The following is a 17,970-nucleotide window of genomic DNA, read 5'->3' on the forward strand; positions in this document are numbered from 1 at the left end:
TCAATTCTGTCAAAGCAAAATGTATTTGAGTCCTTAGCTTTCAAAATTTAGCTAGGAATTCCTTTAATTATTTCCGTTTTTAAAAGGAAACTCATTTCTGATCATATTTTTTCTCTAAGAAGGGCTTACATAATTTTCTTCCCCAAAGTTGGATTACTAATGTATTAAAATGTGTTAATTCTAATAGATATTGCCAAATTATCATTCACACTCTTAACACCTGAGAATGCCCAGCTTATCTTAGTGAGTACTATTATTTTACTATTTTTTACCAGTCCCTTTGATAAAGGGAAATGATTTTCTTATTTTAATTTTGCATTTCTCCAGCTATAAATGTAGTTGAGCATATTTCCTTTTGATTCACTATACAGATTTCCTACTTTGTGAATTATCTGTTCATATCTTTTGTCCATTTTTCTATTGAGTTGTCTTTTTCTTATTAATATTAATTTTTCAATTTACATTGCAAATTATTTTTCTTCTCACTGCCTTAGGCAAAAACCTCCAAAACAATGTTGAATATCTGTGACACTGGGCATTCCTAGCTACTTACTGGAATTAGCTCTAATATTTCTCTGATTACAAAAATCAGCAGGAGACATTATACAGTCTTTATCATATTTAAGTAGTTTTATTCTATTCCTATTTTACCTTGAGTATTTCATTAGGAATGGCTGTTCCACTATCAAATATTCTTTTTCTTCATGTTAATTAATTGCACTGTTAAGTTCTTCAGTGCTAAGATGTTTATCATTAAAATATACAGATATTTTCTGATGAGGGTAGAGAAACAATGTATTTACCATTTGCAAAATTAATTTTTAAAATTGGCTCCTCCTAAACAAACAGGCAACAAAATTTACAAACAAGTTTACTAGTAACTTATTTTAAAATAAGTAATTAAATAAATCAAAAGATAAAGTAACATCACTGTATTTATTATTTTTTTATAAAATGCATTTGCAGAAATGTTTCCTCAGAAACTGGTACTACAAAAATAAATATAAAACAAATATACATGCTTACATATGTTACTTATAACATAAATATACATTATTTACATGTTCAAAAATTCAAAATGTCCAGCGTGTTTTGTCCATGATTCTCAACATGTCTGAGAAGGAAGGAAAACAATAAAAGCACAAACAAACCACACACCATTTATATTTTTGCTTTTAAAAGATTGTTCAATACAAATATATGAACACAATAAGTTTGGGGGTATAAGTTCTAAGAGCAAAAATAGGTGTCCCATTTTAATCTATGACCACTACATTTTATAAGTGACTCACGTGTCATTCTGCTTTGTTCTCTCATTAAAATACATCCATTATGGTACAGATTAAAATTCTCTTTTATAGAAAGGCTTTCTGAAGAAGTTATAGTAAATAAAAAAAAGTCACTTTACTTGAAAGCCAACAAAAAAGTTATTTATTAAACTTATATATCTAAAAGGAGCTTTAATCAATGAAAACTAGGAGTTGGATTAGAAAACATCAAAAGGATGGAAGAAAGACACTGTAATTTCTGTTTGATGTATTCTGGTAATTTTTCGTTTTCTCCATACCTAAGCAAAACAAAAGAAAAAAAAAAGACAAAAACATAACTTAATTACTTGATTCATAGGAGAGTACCAAAAAGGCACATTATACTTTTCAGCAATTCTTCAACAGCAAGAGACACCTCAGAAAAATAATACAAAATCAAGTGAAGCATACCCAATTTGTTTCCTTTTAAAACAGACCAATTTCTAAATGTATTTAAATAATAAAAAAAATTAGATCAAAAAACTTGAATTGGCATTATAATTTCTAAAGCAAGCTGAAAATGTGTATTCTTTATTAAATTGAAGGCCCTAAAGAAAATACCTAACTTTATTAAATCATTTATTTCAACATATAGAGAAAACAAAATTACAGCAAAGGATTGAATCTCAACCATTATTTTAAGAACTTACCTAGTTGTCTGACCATTTGGTGATGTATAACTGATAGAAGACACTCCTGCCTGGACAACCAACTGAGACCCATCATTAAACTGAACCCACACAGCTCCACTAGTTAACTAGAAAAATAATAAGTATGCAACATTACTATACAGTAGAGGACTTGAAGTTCTTAAAAGGTACTTATGTTTAACAGGTTTTTCACATAGTTAAAAAAAAACAAACCTCCCACATAACTACAAATTTGGGACTGTGATGGTAGGAGCATTGAGAATATTCATGTCTTTTTCAGATTATTCCTTTAATAGCTAGGGCATTATAATATTAAATTATTCTAAATGAATCTTATTTCCCATTTGTTTCCACTAGGATAACTGAGTAGTTTTGTTTTGTTTTGTTTTTCCACATAATATTTCTAACCAAGAAGAGATTTAGGAAATAACAAAAGCAACACTTTCTTAAATTAGGATTTCCCTCTATTCTTTGTCCTTAGGCCACAAGACTTTCTCATCTGCCTGAGAACATTACATCTTAGCCTTTGAAATTTGTTCCTTAGGTACTGATATTTACAACCTAGATCCAGACTCGGCCAAATAACGAGTAGGACTGTGCCATAATTTTACTATCTATAAAAAAAGATAACATCAACTTTACTAGGTTTTATTTTGGGGAATAATGAAATAATGTATGTCAAAAACATGGTACCACACATAAGGGACTCAACAAATGTTGAGTTCCCTTCCCTTTATTTCCTACCCCGGTAAAGGGCTAGACTGTGTTTTACTTCACTGGTAAGTAAAAACTATAGGTGCTATGCTCAAAAGACTCCAAGCTTCAAGCATTCAGATAGGTTCACACCTACATAAAATTCTGTAAGTTTGAAACTCAATGTGGACTTAACCTTTAAGTGCAAAAATCCTTTTCTACCAAATGAAAGTTACTCTAGTAATATAGATTACAAATGGTTTCTGAAACTTAAAATGCCCTGGACATCATTCTCAATTCCTAACAATTAGCCATCATCATAACCTCTACTTTAAAAACAAATAGCAAAAATAGGTCACCCAGGCCCTAGCAGGCAATCTGTTATCAATAATATCTAGAGTTTTCCAACCGTATACAAACAAAAAACGATAAAAATGTTAATGATATAACCAATATAAAAAAAGGTATAAAAACTTTCTTGCAGACAGAAATTTTTAAAATAAATTATATTTTTTAGTAATTGTTTAATCACTGTGGCAACTGAAGAAATTCATACTGAGCAAATTCACTTTCCTAAAAACTTCTCACCTGTGTAGCCCAACCAACATTTTTCACAAAAACAGATTTCAAAAGTTGTGCTGATTTCGGAAGACAATCTTTTACACCACTAGAAGAGATGCTTGCTCCAGAAGCTACAGCTGTCAGGCCAAGTCCTTCATTTGTAACCATCTATAAATAGTAAAAGACAGGAAGATATTATTCCTCAGCATTTTTATAAGCCAACTTCAGCAAAAGTAGAAAATGACTGGATTTGCATTAGCTTAAAGTAACTTTTTAAAAACAAAATTAAAATATGACCACATAAACAATAAAGTTCAGTTTTAAAGTATTAATTAAAAACGATATATATATAACCACATTTTGGAAAACTGGAAACATATGGAAGAGTCACACAACTGCTCTTTTCCTTTGGAGAATTTCTTTTGTCTTTTTTCCACAAGGTATAATTTTTCATAGCTGCAATTAAGTATGTATGCATGTGTGTGTGGGTACACACGTACACGTACACACACACATAGATCTATTTCTTTAATGTTGCATTTTTATACACTGCTATATAGTCTTCATTGACATGATAGTTCACTGAGTAAAAATATAATATTTATTTAACCATGAGCTTATCATGGATATTAAGGCAGTTGATATTTTACTAGTAAAAATAAAAGGATATATATGTTAATATATTTAGCTTTTTCCCAGAGGGGTCAAGTTAGGCCTTACTGAGGTAACATTTAAACTGAGACCTGAAGGATGAGAGAATTAGCCATTAAGGAGTTGGAGAAGAGTTCCACATCAAGTGAATAGCATGTGAAAAGGCCCTGAGAATGTGACTGACTTAAAGAACTAAAAGAAGGCTTCTCAGGCTCAAGCACAGAGAGCATGGGGTAAAGTTGCTCAGGATGAGCCTAAAAAAGTAGGTGGGTGATAGTAAGGTCACAGGAAGGAGTTTTAATTTTATATCAAGGGCATCAAGGAATCACTGAAGAGTTTAAAGTATAGAAGTGACATATATTTACTTACAGAAGGATTAAGTACCGGTGCGTGTTGCAAAGAAGCAGCACTATTTTTGATCATTCTACTCAAAGATGGTCTCTCTCTCACTGGGGGGTTTGGATCCACAGAAGGAGGAGGTGATAAGGCCTTAGGTGAACTAGTATTACCAGGTTTTCTGAAGGAGACAGAAATGTCCACATATATTCCTTTAAAGCTTTCAATTTATAGAAAACTAAGAATGTTCATAATGTAAACACCAGACTTTTTTTTAACATTTCCCATACATTTTAGCCATATTTAAAATTTTTTCAAACATTTACCTTCCTATGATTATTGGGAAAAAGGGAGCACTTCCACTTTTCTTTTCCTCTTCTGAAATTATGGATTCTAGTGCTAAACAAATACGATGACCCTATTTCAAAAGAAGAGTGCTTTCTGTCATTGCTTCACCTGTGTCATTTGTAATCATTATTAATTGGTATGAAAACCTACAACACACAGGTACCTACCTCATTAGCATGGTCCATATAAATTTGTATTTCCTCTTTCAAGCTATTAACTTCACTTTCACCTTGTAAGGTGTAAGATTTCCCACTCTTTTCAATCACCTGAATTAAATCTTCTGTTTTGTGTATCTTTGCTCCTTAAAAAATAAGAAGAAAACTGTTATCATTTCTTTAGATATTCCTAGATTTACATTCAATATCATACCAGTACATAACAGCTCCTAGGATCAAGGTATCATTTATATTCACTTACTGACCATTAATAAAATGAAGCTCTCAAAGTATTCAAAAAAACATAGTCCACCCATTTTTCTTTTCTGCACATATCTGGCTTTAGTCTAATACTTTTATGATATTTTAAAAAATCACTGCTCTCTTACAAGACACAACTGAAGGATAGCTATAATTATATGTGTACTGTGTGAGTGTACGTGCTGTGTCCCTTAAAGGAGATAGCCTTACAGGTTAAAAAGTAAGTCATCTTTATAGAATAGATTTAGAAAATAAGATCCTCTGATTCAACCCTATCCTTTTGCCACATTTATAGTTCTCATGATTTGGTATATGTCCATTTAAGTTTCTAATAAGAAATAGGATACTGTTTATTTCATGTGATTTTTATACTATCAATCTGAGTGGTGTTAAATTTGAGTCAAAAAGGGAAAGAGGACTAATATACATATTATAGGATAAAGTGTTTACAAGAAAGTACACATAAATAAATTTTAGTTAATATGATTTGACATACAGTATACTATGCTGCATAATTTATTTATACAGATATACGCACAGACACATAATGTATATACAGTCATGCGTTGCTTAACAACGGGGATACACTCTAAGAAATAGGTCATTAAGCAATTCTGTCGTTGTGTGAACATCATAGGGCATACTTACACAAACCTAGCTGATATAACCGACTACACACCTACACTATATGGTAGTAATCTTATGGGACCACTGTTGTATATGCGGTCTGTTACTGACTGAAATGACATCATTCAGCACATGACCGAACATCTTAAAAAGCTGCTGTGGTGAAAATTTAAAAAAAAACGAAAAACCCACAACTACTAAATTATGAACTAAAGGGAAAAAAATTACCATTTCTAAATGGTACTTACCGTCATAAAACCAAACCTCAAAATCAGCACCAGGAGAATTCTCCATCAAAACACATTTAGCATATCTTGTAAAATAAGTGATTTTGGGAGATTTAGATCTTACAAGCTGTACAAATCTGGAAGCATACTGATATTTTCGCCAGTACTTTTCTAGGGGGAGAAAAGAAAAAAATTACCTAACAGTAGGGAATAAAGTGTTGACTGGACATATAAATTCCATATAAGTTTAATATTTATTTCTATTTTTTCTCAAAAATTCAAGTTGATAGGTTAGTAAGCTCAGTACCAAAATAAAAATACTTTAGAGATGCAAGTCTATTATTTTAATGAGAACTAAAGATAGTATAACAAAATTCCCAAGAAGTATATAACAAAATCTGATGACTTGTATCATGATTATTTAAAAAATCTTTCTTTAAATCATTGACTCCTTATTATAAGTAAGGTAATGATTCCAGCAAAGTTTTAACAAATGAAATGAAAAGATTTCTACCTGAGATATAAGAACCAAACGACTTTCAGGAAAAGAAAATTCTTTTTATGTTAGTGAAGCATAGAGTTTTATGGTCCCTATATACAAAAGTAAGTTTTTGTAGTTCCCTGGACCTATGGTCACTTACAGTATTTAAATAAATAGTCTTGTTGACCTGTTTTTTCCCTAATAGGATTAGATTAGATAGGTTTTCTTGTTTCTAAAAATCACCATGGTGAAGTCTTACTATTCAATATTTAATTCCCCAATCATAACATCCAGAAGCTGAACTGGGAGTCAAATTTGGTTAATCACAAGTATAAATGATCATTTATGTAGCATGGTAATGATTTTTTTTTTTTTTTTTTTAAAGATTTTATTTATTTTATTTTTTCCCCCCAAAGCCCCAGTAGATAGTTGTATGTCATAGCTGCACATCCTTCTAGTTGCTGTATGTGGGACTCGGCCTCAGGATGGACGGAGAAGTGGTGCCTCGATGCGCACCCGGGATCCGAACCCGGGCCACCAGCATCGCAGCGCGTGCACTTAACCACCAAGCCACAGGGCCGGCCCCATGGTAATGATTTTAAAAGTCAAAAACTACATACTTCATGTTGAATTTCTAACATGATTCTAGACAAATTAGTAACTAAGCAAATGTACAAATTATATATGTGTGATATATGACTAATATTCCAGAGTTAGTTTTTACTTAAATAAATAGATTAAAATACCATTAAAACACAAAATATGAATACTGGATTAGCAAGGTATCACCAGATATAAAATATGAGAACATGACCAGCAGCCTGACTAAAGCCAAGATATTTACAACCTATGACATCCATGTATATAAAGTTTACATATATATTAATCCACTTTCTAAATCTATTCCCTGATAAATTTCATACCTGGTAGATTGTCAAAGCTGTACCTACTGATGTTGTCAGTAGGTGAAGGTGGTCTATCAGCAAGAGGAAAACCTCTTCCATCATTCGGATAATAAATAGTGATCTGCCAAAAAAATTTTTAAGAATTATAATTATATGCCATTAAGTTACAGCACTATACTTTGTTACTAAAATTATGAAAAGAGCTCATATGTAATATTAAATATTATTTTACTGAAAATGCTAAATATTCTCTATTTTTTGCTTTTTAAACTTAAGCTTAAAATTTAGATTTTGTGACTAGTTACAATTATTTTAAAAACCACACTAATTTATTAAAATATGTGTAGTATGCTATTTCAGTTTTTGAATTCCAGAGGCACTATCACATCAGGAAAACTGATTTTTAAAAATATTAAAGATACCATTATAGAATGATTGGAATGCTAAATGCTTAAGTGATGATTAGAAGATGCAAGGTAATAAAGTAAATCCACATTACCATATTTCCATCACTAGATATTTGAAGAACTTCTTTCACATATTCTTGAGATGTAAACTCCTTTAGAAGCTCCACACACACCTCCTCTGAATCAAGTATGCTCACCTAAAAAAAAAAAACTAAAATCAATAACAATTCTCTTGTTTACTAAATAGCTATGACATATATAATACTTAAAAGTACTTAACCATGGCTGAAACAAAAATTAAAGTCAAAATCGAATAGCTGCTTCACGGCAACAGTCTAGACCAGAGGTGTATTTGAGCACATCTGTGAAACATAAGGAGCAAAGGTAAGAAGATATAATGAAACGTGAAATGATAACCACCGAAGCAGAATGAAAGCAGAAGGTAGGGTGGAGAATGAGGACTTTGAAAAGACAATAGCAAACCAAACAAAGGCAAGACTGGGTGAAATGGAAAACAAGGACAAACAGGAGGAACATGGAATTAAAAAATAAAATCACCATTCCCAATTCACACACATTTTTTTAAACTCTAAACTTAATTTTGTGCATACTCATTTCTTTAAATAGTTTCAGATGTTAAAAAAAAAGTTATATTTCCTAGTTTACCTTTCTCATTTGAGACTGGATTAAATGTACAAACAATAAAAACAAAAGCAAACGGTATCATTAAACATTAACTTAGTGACTGGAATTGTGAATAATATTTAACACAGTATTTAGCCAATATTATTTTTAAATGTTTTTCATTATCAGTAATTTAAAATTCAAAACTTATCAGTATCAATTCACCATTCTTAAAGTAGCCAGAAGGAACCGTGTTATTTTTCCATAAACACTCAAGTCTCTTTTCTATTTAAATGAGTTTATCATGTACATATCAAAAGCACAGGGACATTTTAGGGAACTAAAAAAACATTATGTTTGATATCAGAAACCATGTACTCAAGGGAAATATCATATAGTAATTTAGAAAAATAATAGACATACCACAGCCTTTTTGGTTTTCTGTCTGATTGGTTTTAACCTGTAAGCAGTCAAAGGAGATGTAATGCTCCGTAATGTACGTTTCTGATAACCCAACGGTGGCTCCATACCCCTAGTCTTGCTTTGTTCAGAAAGAGGATCTAGGCCAAAAACAGATTCTTGTTGAATTATCTCCGGTTTACTGTGAAATGCAGTCATATATTTCATGGTATTTGGCTGTTTTGCAGAATGTGCATTATCAGAAGCATCAGGGCTGTTTTTGGCTCTTATATCAGTCCAGGCATTTCTTGACGTATCCTGCAAATCTGGATGGCCCTGGAAATCTCTGTCTGGGCTAAAGCTGTTGTGCTCAGTAGTTTCTCTTAAATGAGCTATAATATACATAGAATAAAGCAATTTAGTGAATAATTAAAAAGCCAAGTCTACACAAAACAATGTCATGTTGGTATTATTCTAATAGCATTTTCTTTTGAGGAACAAAAGAAATCTAGTAAAAAAAAAAAGCTCACAAGTTTTCTAACGATAAGCAGTTTAAGATATGACATAATAAAAGAGTGACTTTAAAAAAATATTTTAAGCCAGATTGCAAAGAAATACCTTTAGTATTCCTAAGACTAAGAAAGAAAAGATAATAATATGAAATTAATTTTTCAAGGCAAAAACTAGTTACCTAGGGTCACCCACTACTTCTAAAACAAGCAACCGCCAATGTACAGTATTAACTAATGTACAATCTAACTAATGTACAATCTAACAAATACAGATTTGAGAGGAGTTCCCAGGTAATCATTCTAGAAAATATTTAAATTTATTCTCTTTAAGCTAAGGACTGTCTATTCCATCTTTACTTACCAAATATGCAACTAAAAGCAAAAAACACTATAATATATCAAATAGCTTTAATGTTATTAGTATTTAATATGACAAATGTATTTGCACCCACATTTTTTTAAAAGTTCTTGTTCCACTTTACCCATCTATATTTTGAGAATTCACATGGGAACGTTATTTTTTTAAGGCCCTGAAGTCATTAGACTATATAAAATTCTGTAAGGCAATTTTTCAAATGCTAAACTCTAAAAATTAGTATTGTAATTTTTTTCTTAAATGACTTTTTAGTGCTTTTCCCCCCTACTCCTATTACGACAGAAAATATTTTGTACCAAATAATACACTTTAAAATTGCAGCAGCACTACTAGATTATTATAAGTAAGGCTATTTCTCCATCTCAGACATGTCTATGTTACCAAATAAAAGTATTTATAAACACAATAGAAAGTCAAGTGCAAGATTAAGTACATGACAGTTCTAAAGTTTAAAAAACACAAACTTGAATTATCATCTTCAACAAGTACAAATGAAAAGATTAATTCTTTTGGGCTCTTGAAAATAATATACATTTAAAAAAAAAAGAATAGACTCTTGCGGTGACAGAACAAACTCTCTGCTTAAATTACAGCACTATTAAGCACTCTTTGTCTGAGGTAATATGATACTTAGCACAAATGATCTCCTCCTCTCCGTATGTTTCTTTTTTATTTTCTCTTACTCCGTCTTTATTTTCCAACCTACCTTCTGTGAATCTGTCCTGGTCATTAATGAGAAAGGTTGGACTTGCAAACTCTATATCTACAAATAATGACTGGAATGACAGCTGTTTAAAAATGTTTAGGTAGCTGTGTACTTGAGCGTACGTGAGGTCCCAATAGTAAACCATGATGTCCACATCAGCTTCTACTTAAAAATAAGGTCAGTCATCTTTTGATTATTTTATAGGCACTGACAGTAGGTGATTATTACAGAAAAGATATAAGAAGAGAGGGGTTAAGAGTAAAGTCTCTGAGGCAGATTGCTTGGGTTAGAATTCTGGCTCCTTTACTTATGGGCAGTGTAGCCTGGCAAATTAAGCTCTGTGCACCACAATTTTCTCATCTCATCTGTAAGACAGGGCTGATAATAGTATCTTCTTCATATGTTTTTTGTGAGACTCTAATAAGTTAATAATGTATGTGAAGCATTAAGGACAGTGGCAGATATAGTAAATAGTCAAAATGTGTTAACAGTTATTATTACTGTAATGCAGTTTATTGAAAATGTATTATTTTCTTAAGAAAACCCAAACAGAAAAGTGAAATGCTTAAGTGTCCAAGTCATTAATTTTTTATTAAAAACGCACCATTTACTTGCAGATTCCCAAACCACTGTTCCACCATTTCACTTTGAGATGTCTGGTCTGGAAATGGAAAAGGAGTTTTTCCTGGACAAAGATGATTGGAGCTAAACAGACAAAGAAAAGAAAATTCCATAAACTAATAAAAAATTATCAGGTAACAACTTTTTCAGAAAAAAATATTTAAAAAGGGAGATATCTTCTGATTTGAATACCTGAAAATTTTAGAATAACTGTAGAAACAAATATTTGCATAACTAAATTGTGCCTAAGAAGCTAAACTTCCATGCCAAAATGCCTCTGGCACTGTAACAATGTTTCTATATGGTTACTGCCCTCTTATATTTTAAGCATAAAAATCAAAGATCAGAAAAAGAAAAAAATAAACACTACAGTAACTAAAAAACTAGCCTTCATGTGAGTACTCAGTAATATTACTCATCACAGGCTCAGCTTCTTTGTGTGTGGGCATTTGTGCATGTGTGTGTATATTTACTATTACAGTATTTTGGGGATCAGACATGTTTAATATATGATACCTAGTACTGGAGACCTGCTTCATATAAAATTAAAAAATGAAACAAAAAATTCCCAAGTATTAAACACATACTACAAATTCATTCATGAGCACATACACTCATTTTAAAAGAGATTCTTAACCACAATTCAAAATCATCATTCTGATTCTCTTCCTAATAAGAAACAGAAACCATAGTCAAGAATTGCCCCAGGAACATCTGACAATGTTAGAAAACAGGTAACCCCCCTTTAGGTAGACAGAGCTTCACATTTGTGCTAATATAATGTTTATCAAAAAATAAAATGCTTTTGATAGAATTATTCTTACAGTGCTTGATCATTATCAGGTCTTTCAAAAGATCCAGAACTATTGGATGTCTTTTCTTTAAAGAAGTGAAAAACATTGACATTGCTGTTTGTGGGTGAGTATCTTTCTTCATTTTCACCTACTCCTGATCTTTTGGATTTTGAAAGCCCTTCTGCTGAGTGACATCGTTCCATTGTATATGTTTTTGCTCGAGACTGACGGTTAGAAGTGCCGGATCTATCCGAGGAATGGGCTCTACGAAGGTATCGAGAATGTGGCCTTTCTTCTGCATCTTGGATTACTCTTCCCCTTCCACTATTACTGATTTCTTGTTCTTGATTTCCCCACTGAGTATAAAAACTGCTTCCATCTCCTGAAGAAGAAAAATCACTTGCATTTTTATTCTTTGGAAATATAGTCATTTTATTTGGGAGTGGCTGACCAATCAAAAGTCTTCTTCTGTCAAATAAACTACCACCTATAATGGTACTGGAAGAAGCCGTAACTGCAGTAGAAATTGTGGCATGTCCACTATCAATTGAGTCTTCTACAGTTCCTAAATCTTTATTTTTTGTTGAAGAATTCCGAGACATAAAAGGATGCTCTAATACTGAAGACAGACTTAAACGATCTGCTGGGTTTCTACGAAGTAACTGGTGAATAAGGTCCTTGGCCTCTCTTGACAAAAAAGTTGGCATTTCATAATCTGCCAATACTACTTTATTTAATGTGTTCTTGACTGTGTCTGTGTCAAAAGGTGGTCTCCCAGTAAGCAACGTATAAAACATACAGCCCAGAGACCAAACATCAGATTCAAGTCCATGTGCACTTCGAGTTGCAATTTCTGGTGAAATGTAATTAGGAGTTCCACATAATGTATAGTGCTTTTCATGTGGCATTTTCAACTGAGTTGCCAGCCCAAAATCGGCAATCTTGATGTTCATATTACGTGTAAGTAAGAGGTTAGAAAGTGTGAGGTCCCGGTGTAATATACCATGAGAATGGAGATACAACATTCCTGTGATGATCTGATGCATGAAGTGTCGAGCTATTAGAATGCAAAAAATAAAACAATTTAGAAAATCTGGAAGATTCAGTATTTAGAATCTCAAAATTCAGTATTTAGAAATCCAAGTACACATGCCAGAGTATTACACTAGAACACTGGCTTGCAGATTAGTTTTGCCAACTAAAATACTACTCTGATAATTTCAGAATATTTTTTAATTCCCTTTAAGACAACGAGGTACTCCTTTTAATCTTTGTCCTTTCCAACTGATGAGTTTTCTATATAGTTATGGGAAGCTTAATCTTATTAGCAATCGAGAGAGACTAGAGTAACAAGAAGTCCATAGCAATTAAGAGAAAATACTTATAATCACACAATTCATAAATACATTCTAATTATTAAAAAAAAAAGTAAGCTAAAGTTCCTTTGATGTCCTCCCAAATCCTCCCAAAAAGTAATCACTATTAACAGTGTGTATATATTCTTTTCTACTTCTGTGTGCTTAACATACATTTAAATCTACAGAAATACATTGTAACAAATGCTTTTTAAATACAAAAATGGTATAAAAATATATAATTTCATTACTTTTTCCCTATTTCACAATATTTTTTGGACATATTTCTATGTCAGTACACATAAATCTCTATTTTATTTAATTGCTATTGACGAACATCTGGGTCATTTGATATTTCAAGATTACAAAAAATATAGCAATAAACATTCTTGTACATGCTTGTTTTCTTGAGCATCTGTTAGAGGTGGTTCCCTATGGTAAATTCAAGAAGTAGATTCACTGAGTTGAAGGATAAAATTCAGTATTTTAATATCTTGTCAAACTGTCTTCCAAAAGGCTGTATTTTCATGCACATCCTTGTTAACATTAGGTAGTCTTAATCCAACGACTAAAAAAATGGTACTCATTATTTTAGTTGGCACTCTTATGATTACTCTTGAGTTTGGGTATCTTTCCATATATGTTTATTGGCCATTTGTACTTTCTATTCTGTGAACGGTCTGCTTATATCCCCTGCCCATTTTTCTACAGATGAAGCAATTTGATCATGAGTTGCTAGTTTTTGGAAGCTGAGTGGTAAGTTCATGGGGGCTCATTATACTACTCTCTCTACTTATATGTTCGACATTTTCTATAATAAACGGTTTCAACAGTATTTGTGTTTGACTTAGAAACTACTTTATAGTCATTAATAGCATTCTAAAAATCTTATCTTTATGGGCCGGCCCCGTGGCTTAGCGGTTAAGTGCGCGCGCTCTGCTGCTGGTGGCCCAAGTTCGGAACCCCGGGCGCGCACCAATGCACCGCTTCTCTGGCCACGCTGAGGTGGCGTCCCACATACAGCAACTGGAAGGCTGTGCAACTACGACATACAACTATCTACTGGGGCTTTGGGGGAAAAAAAAATAAAAAAATTAAAAATTAAAAAATAAATAAAAAAATAAATAAAAATCTTATCTTTAGATCTGAAAGGATACACACTAAATTGCTACCAACGATTTAATTTAAAATGTGGTCTGGGGGAAAGATGGATAAAACATTTCTCCTTTTACTTCTGTAACGCTTGAATTATTTATAGGAATTAACGGCCTTTATAATTTTGAGGGAAAAACCTCTCCTTTTCTAGCTCAAAGTAATAATTGAAACAGTTTCGCTAAATATTACAAAGTAGCACATTCTTCAAAACTACACTTAAAAGAATAAAATTTATAGATACAGGAAAAAAAAAGAAAAGCAGTTGCCTACCTTCATTTTCTGAGAATGGTTTCATTCTGTTCTTCAGATACCTGTTCATTTCTCCATTATGGCACATTTCTAATACTAGGTACACATAATTGTTATCTTCAAAATAGTTATACAGCTGAAATGTAAAAGAGCATAATAATTACAACATACAGAAATTCAATGTCCTTGGTCACTTCTATAAAATTTGTACCTTACCTCCAAGATGGAAGGATGTTTCAATTGGCAATGTATTTTCACCTCATTTTGGACTCTCTGTACCATTCCAGCTTTGTACATGGCTTTCTTATCTATCTAAAAATAACATGAAAGATTTAAACATTGACAATAAATTTTCAAGTGTGAAGTTTCCAAAAGTTAATTTTGGGGCGGGCCCTGTGGCTTAGCGGTTAAGTGCGCGCTCCACTGCTGGTGGCCCGGGGTTCGGACCCCGGGGGGCGCACCAATATACCGCTTCTCCAGCCATGCTGAGGCCGTGTCCCACATACAGCAACTAGAAGGATGTGCAGCTATGACATAAACAACTATCTGCTGGGGCTTTGGGGGAAAAATAAATAAATAAAATTAAAAAAAAAAGTTAACTTTGAAAAAAATATATATATTTTAAAATATTTTGAAGTCCCTTTATTTACTTCTTTATGAGATTAATTTATTTTGTTGTCTATTTTTCCCACACACCTAGCAGAGTACTTGGCAGAATGAACATTCAGTAAACAAATTATTTGTTCTTTGATTTCTACCAATTACTCCAAGTATGCATAGTAAGAACAAATACCAGGTCTACTGAACATGAACAAAGATAAAACACTTCTTTAAGTACAGTCAAGGATCTCCTAAGATATCCTTAAGTTCAATTGCTGGACTTGGCACTACTCTCTCCTGCCTAAGAAATGAGTTCTTTATACCACAATAATCAAACAAAAGGCTGGTAGATAAGGAGTTTCTGACATCTCAAGTCACCTCTCTAGTTACTTGCAAAGTAGAGGTGAGAAACTGATTGATATATTCTTACCATTTTGATTGCAACTTCTAAACCAGTGTGAATGGACTCAGCTCTGTAGACACCAGCAAATGATCCTTTACCAAGCAGATTTCCAACTTTAAAATCCTTAAAAGTTAAAATTAAAGAACATGTGTGATGACTCACAGAAGTAGAAAGGAAGAAAGATGGGAGGGGGCCTGGAAAAAGAAGATAAAATAGATCGAGAAGGGAATTTGAATTCAAAATTCAAGCAGGTATTACACCTCGATACAGCAGGTGTCTAGGCTGGAAAGCATGTTGACGCCTTGCGGGGTCCCTGAGCGTCCAGGCTGGGCACCAGACTGAGCACCCTAATGATCTGCTTCCTCAACCTCAGAGCAGCCTCAGGACCCTCCTCCCACCGCCAGCCAACCCCTGGGAGCCGAGGGCCTAGTCGGAATCCCGCCGCAGCTCCCGCCGGAGGTAACCGCCATCCCCTTGGAGAAGGGGGAGGCAGCCTTGCCCTGCTCCAGCGCGGCAGCTCCGGCGGGATCGCTGACACGAAGCCGCGGTGTCTAGGGACCGAAGGGCGGGGACGCGAGCGACTCACCTGTCCCGCCGCCCCCGCGTCTTTGAGGGGCGGGCCGCTCCGCCCCCAAACAGCCGGGCCCCCGGCGGTTGAGACCCTTCCAAAGCAGCTCGGCGCCCGCCCCGCACCCGTCAGCTTCGCCCAGTCCCCTTCCCGCAGCGGTCGCGAGTCCCGCCACTGCGACTCCCACCCGCCCGGCTGAGGACTGCCTAGTCTTTCACCTCGATCTTCTCCCCGATGCAGGTCGCCATATTGCCAGGCCCAGGCCTGGGCTCCCGGGATTAGCTCCCTTCACGCAGCCCCTTCGAGGCAGCGCTCCAAGCAGCCAGCCGTTCTTGGCGCCCATCAGGCTCGGCTCTCTAGGCCGCCGCTCCTGGCGACGACAGGACAGCCACCGAAAAGCCTCCCGGGCACCTTCTGAGGCCTAGGCGGCGCCTCCGCGCCCCCATTTTGAAAAACTCCCGCCCGTTGCCGTCCAAACAACGCAGGCGGTGACGTAACGAGACCGGTCGCTCCGGAGAGGTTGCGCCGGGGCGCGCATGCGTGACAGGTTCTCCGCCGCTCGGCCGGGTTTCCACGTCTCAGGGCCGAGCGTGGAGAGCCGGAAGTGCCCTGGTGCCCTGCAGCTGGGGTCGGAAGTGTTGGCGGTCCCGCTCCTGCAAGACCCGCGCACGGCGGGTGAAAGAGCTAGCCTGAAGTGTGAGACGTTTACAGCTGATCGGTTACTCACTTCACGGTCTCAAAAACTACTTCCAATTCTGTAAAGGGTTTTAAAACGATTTTAAGATTTCAAATGTTTAAACTTGACAGAACAGCACAGAAAAAAAAAATCATTACCTGGCTTAAAAACCCTTTACACCTATATGTTTACTTCATAGTTTTTCATAACTGTAATGAATGTGTACAGTGCTTTAAGAAAATGAACTCCATTCTTTAGTAAATTCCCCTTAAGTATAATAATGTCGTTTGTATAACAACTTCCATTTAAGAGATGTCATACGCATTGTGATATGTATTGATCAAAAGAGACCCCTATAAAAGTGAAATGATTCACTTTTTTGCCGGTGAGAAAATTGTGATGCTCAATAAGGATATGTAACAAACTGAGAACTACTCCACAAACTTAGATCTTCTGTTTCCAAATCGAACGCTCTTTTCTTCTACATTAATGGATATATCAAGTTTTCTTAAGATCGTCTATCTACAAGCTGTAAAAAAAGCCCTGTTCAGCGAAATGTCAACTTTTCCCCTTCATTTCTGAAATCATTTCTTAAAGGTTATGTTATAATGCTTGAGCAGTTGGTTCCAGAATCCAATCTTCCAAATAGACTTGCTTTTGCCTTGACTTTTCAGAAGTACCTATAATTTACTGTCATTGTTTTTAGGTCTTTTGGGGAGAGTATTTATCCTTTATTCCATTAATATCAGATACTATATTGACTATATAAAAAAGACTATTTTTCTAGAGCAGTTTTAGGTTCTCAGCAAAATTAAGTTGAAGGTACAGAGACTTCCCATCTACTACCCTGCCCCCACACATGCATAACTTCCCTGTTATCAACATGACTCACCAGAGTGGTACATTTTTGACAAGGATAAAGTATATTGACCCATTATAATCACCGAAAGGCCACAGTATACGTTAGGGTTCACTCCAAATGTATATTCTATGGGTTTGGAGAAACGTATAATGACATATATCTATGATTATAGTACCATACAAAGTATTTTCACTGTACTAAAAATCCTCTGTGCTCTTCCTATTCATTCCCCCCTCCACCCTCTAGCAACCACTGATCTTTTTGTGGTCTCCATAGTTTTGCATTTTCTAGAATGACATATAGTTGGAATCATACAGCCTTTTCAGATTGGCTTCTCTCACTTAGTAATATGCATTTCCTCCATGTCTTTTCATGGCTTGATATCTCACTTCTTTTTTTGCGCTGAATAATATGTCATTGTCTGAATTTACCAGTTTATTTATCAATTTACCTATTGAAGG

The 17,970-nt window shown here is 34.5% G+C and overlaps 1 protein-coding gene across 5 annotated transcripts; it reads right to left on the bottom strand.

The window, feature by feature from the left end:
* Positions 1-906: 906 nt before the first annotated feature.
* On the bottom strand, positions 907-16,460 carry PLK4 (polo like kinase 4). 5 transcript variants are annotated; one of them, XM_087437640.1, is made up of 16 exons: positions 16,190-16,460; positions 15,431-15,526; positions 14,617-14,712; positions 14,422-14,536; positions 11,672-12,698; positions 10,831-10,931; positions 8,657-8,793; positions 7,702-7,806; positions 7,221-7,323; positions 5,838-5,987; positions 4,714-4,847; positions 4,525-4,616; positions 4,232-4,379; positions 3,239-3,379; positions 1,958-2,064; positions 907-1,567 (listed from the first exon to the last, which is right to left on the bottom strand). In XM_087437640.1, the coding sequence occupies exons 1-16, from the start codon at positions 16,217-16,219 to the stop codon at positions 1,465-1,467; spliced, it is 2,685 nt and encodes an 894-aa protein (XP_087293766.1). In that variant the 5' UTR covers positions 16,220-16,460; the 3' UTR covers positions 907-1,464. The 5 variants fall into 5 exon arrangements, with proteins under 5 accessions (XP_087293766.1, XP_087293763.1, XP_087293762.1 ...); XM_087437637.1 differs by having other exon boundaries at positions 8,657-9,024; XM_087437636.1 differs by lacking the exon at positions 16,190-16,460 and adding an exon at positions 15,664-16,020 and having other exon boundaries at positions 8,657-9,024.
* Positions 16,461-17,970: the final 1,510 nt, after the last annotated feature.

This window comes from Ceratotherium simum, chromosome 12 (assembly GCF_057802395.1).
Source record: "Ceratotherium simum simum isolate JZ-2026a chromosome 12, ASM5780239v1, whole genome shotgun sequence".
Lineage (NCBI taxonomy): Eukaryota > Metazoa > Chordata > Mammalia > Perissodactyla > Rhinocerotidae > Ceratotherium > Ceratotherium simum.